Source organism: Aplysia californica, unplaced genomic scaffold (genome assembly GCF_000002075.1).
Source record: "Aplysia californica isolate F4 #8 unplaced genomic scaffold, AplCal3.0 scaffold00338, whole genome shotgun sequence".
NCBI classification, from domain to species: domain Eukaryota; kingdom Metazoa; phylum Mollusca; class Gastropoda; order Aplysiida; family Aplysiidae; genus Aplysia; species Aplysia californica.
In genome coordinates, this window is record NW_004797608.1 from 186,405 (window position 1) to 189,004 (window position 2,600).

A 2,600-nucleotide genomic window follows, 5' to 3' on the forward strand; every position below is an offset into this window, starting at 1 on the left:
GGTGTAGAGAATCCTTCTTGTGACACGACAGGCAATTCATGTTGATTAATATAATGATATAGCAATGAATGAATACTACTTTATGAGACTGCTAATGAATCACATTGATCTACGAAACAATAGCGAGGTTTCTAACACAACAGTTGGAGCCAGATGAGAACAAGAACACATTATGTAAGCATAGTTCATTAAACCATGGCAGGGGAGAAACCAGATGAAGGGTGATCAACATGAATGAAAGAAAAACTGTGAAGGGAAATGTTACTGCGTATGGAAATGCAGACAGATGATGATGATGAATGTGTCAATTAATTGACGAAGCGGTTAAATACAGCCCTGCGAAGATTCATCACATTCTCTCAGTCTATAGCCAGTTCTAGGGACAATATTACGAGTAGATAAATCCTGATTGTCACAATGCATAGAGCCCAGGTGGCGCTGTCACTTAGTGGGGTGAGAAGTCTGCTACAAGAACTGGCACAATCTCTGTTGGCGGGTGAGGAAAGCCATGGGCTGAGAGCAGCCGCACACGAAAAGCCTTCGGCTACACTGCAGGACTGCATTCCATTAATGTTGGCGAATAGTACAGTAGTTTTATCAAACGATGCAAGGGGTGATAATCGGTTTTTAAAGGTTACAGTAAGTCGTTCATTCATTTTGCGCTTATCCCTGTTTTGCTGGAATATCTATCTCCCCCTTTGTGGTTATCAGTGATGAACATTTAATTTATCTCTATTACTATTATCATGAAAGAAGCTGCATGAAGACAAACTTGAGACCATCTTACGCCAAATTGACCGTCTCCATAGACGAAAAGAGCCATACATTACTATTAAACATCTTTAACCTCTTTGTTGTACTGCAAGGGACGTGATTTTCCTTTTGGAACCCAAATTCTCGGAAATGAATGTTCTCTAAGTCGTATCAGTAAATCTCTGAACACAAATGCTATCTAGGTCGATTCCGTAAATCGTTGAAGAAACAAAGTCCCGTCAAAATGAATGAACAAGAGAAATAAATAAATGCGATATTCAAGATCCCTTGGGTTTACTAGAGCCTCGGGGGCCCAAGCCAGTCCTGTGTGTACACGCTTGATGTCTACACACTCACGCACACACACACACACACACACACACACACACACACACGCACACACTAAGACTAATGCTATCCTAGTAGCAGAGTGCAACCTTTTGATTCAATTGTGTGAAATTATACAACGGAGTACCAAAGCTTTACACAGAGTATTGAGTCATTTTTTAAAAGTTGTACGTTTGATTTCTTCTGGGGAGAAACAGCATGTTACATCATAACATACATACAAAATAATATTGCACATTAATATTGTGGCCATAAATAATACACTGAAATAAGAAACTTCTTAAAACTGACCTCCGAAAAAGCAAATACAGAAGACAAAGTGCTGTAAAGAAATTACACATATCACTTCTGTGGACTGTTATGACCACACTGTATTTCAGAGTAAACTTAATTAGCAGGAACACTTTTTACGATGACAACAGAAATCGTATTTATAAACAGAGAAAATCAAAACTTTTAATATTGTAGCTCTTCAAAGCTAATAAAGTAATTTTTCTCATGAAAAGATAGAAGAGGCAGACATTATAAAGGTACTATTTCATAGCCCCCGGAGGCACAATATAATATAATAATAAAAACATACGACATGATTTATGGTCACTATTTTGCGTCCTGCAAGTCAATGTAATAATTTGCACAAGACATTTCTAGCAATTGTGTTATCACTCTAAAGCCCACTTCCGGGAAACCAATGTCATAAAGATACACCTTTAAAAGTTGGAGTTTTTTTTTCTCTCAAAAACCGATTATTTAAACATTAATTTTACACTGGTTTATACAACTTCTTTGAACATGTTCAAAGTATAAAGACAAGGAACTATAAATTCCTGCATGTGGTTGAATGATGCATTTGATGTGAATGTACATTTGGTCTCTTTTCATATTGAATTTTAATGAGTTAAAATTTTTTATGTATACCAGCATGTCAATGTGTTTTTACGGTCCCGTACAGCTAAGAAAAAATTCCCTCTGGGGTAAAAAAGTATTATCTTATCTTATCTTATCTTATCTTATCTTATCTTATCTTATCTTATCTTATCTTATCTTATAAAATGATGTTGATCTAGTACTAAGTGAGAGACCATTATGTAAGTATTAAGTCAGACAACGACATAGAAAAGTCTAGAAAGTCTGGCACTTACCGGAGCTCCTGGGGCGCCGTCCCTTCCTGGGGGTCCTTGAGGTCCGGGGGGTCCCTCGGGGCCCTGGTCGTGATCGGGAGAGAAAGAAGGAATGAACAAATAATATGGGAGTGAAAGAATATAATAATTATGAATGGAGCAACGCTTTCTGCATCGCACCACGATCGGGAGAGAAAGAAGGAAGGAACAAATAACAAGTGAATGAAAGAATACTGTCATAAAAGGAGCAACGCGTTTTGCAGAGCTCAACGATCGGGAGAGAAAGAAGGAATAAACAAATGATACGAGAATGAAAGAATACGACATGAATGGAGCCACGCTTTCTGCAGAGCGCCAGTTCGGTGTTCAGGGGGGGGG

At 38.2% G+C, this 2,600-nt stretch overlaps 1 protein-coding gene across 6 annotated transcripts in view; it reads right to left on the bottom strand.

Moving 5' to 3' along the window:
• LOC101848055 (collagen alpha-1(XXIII) chain) overlaps positions 1 to 2,600 on the bottom strand; it is a gene marked incomplete at its 5' end in the record, with an annotated part of 76,817 nt that overhangs the window by 58,485 nt on the left and 15,732 nt on the right. For all 6 annotated transcript variants that reach the window (XM_035970919.1, XM_035970918.1, XM_035970916.1 and 3 more), the window contains 1 exon segment: positions 2,244 to 2,306. In XM_035970919.1, the coding sequence (XP_035826812.1) occupies positions 2,244 to 2,306 (63 nt within the window).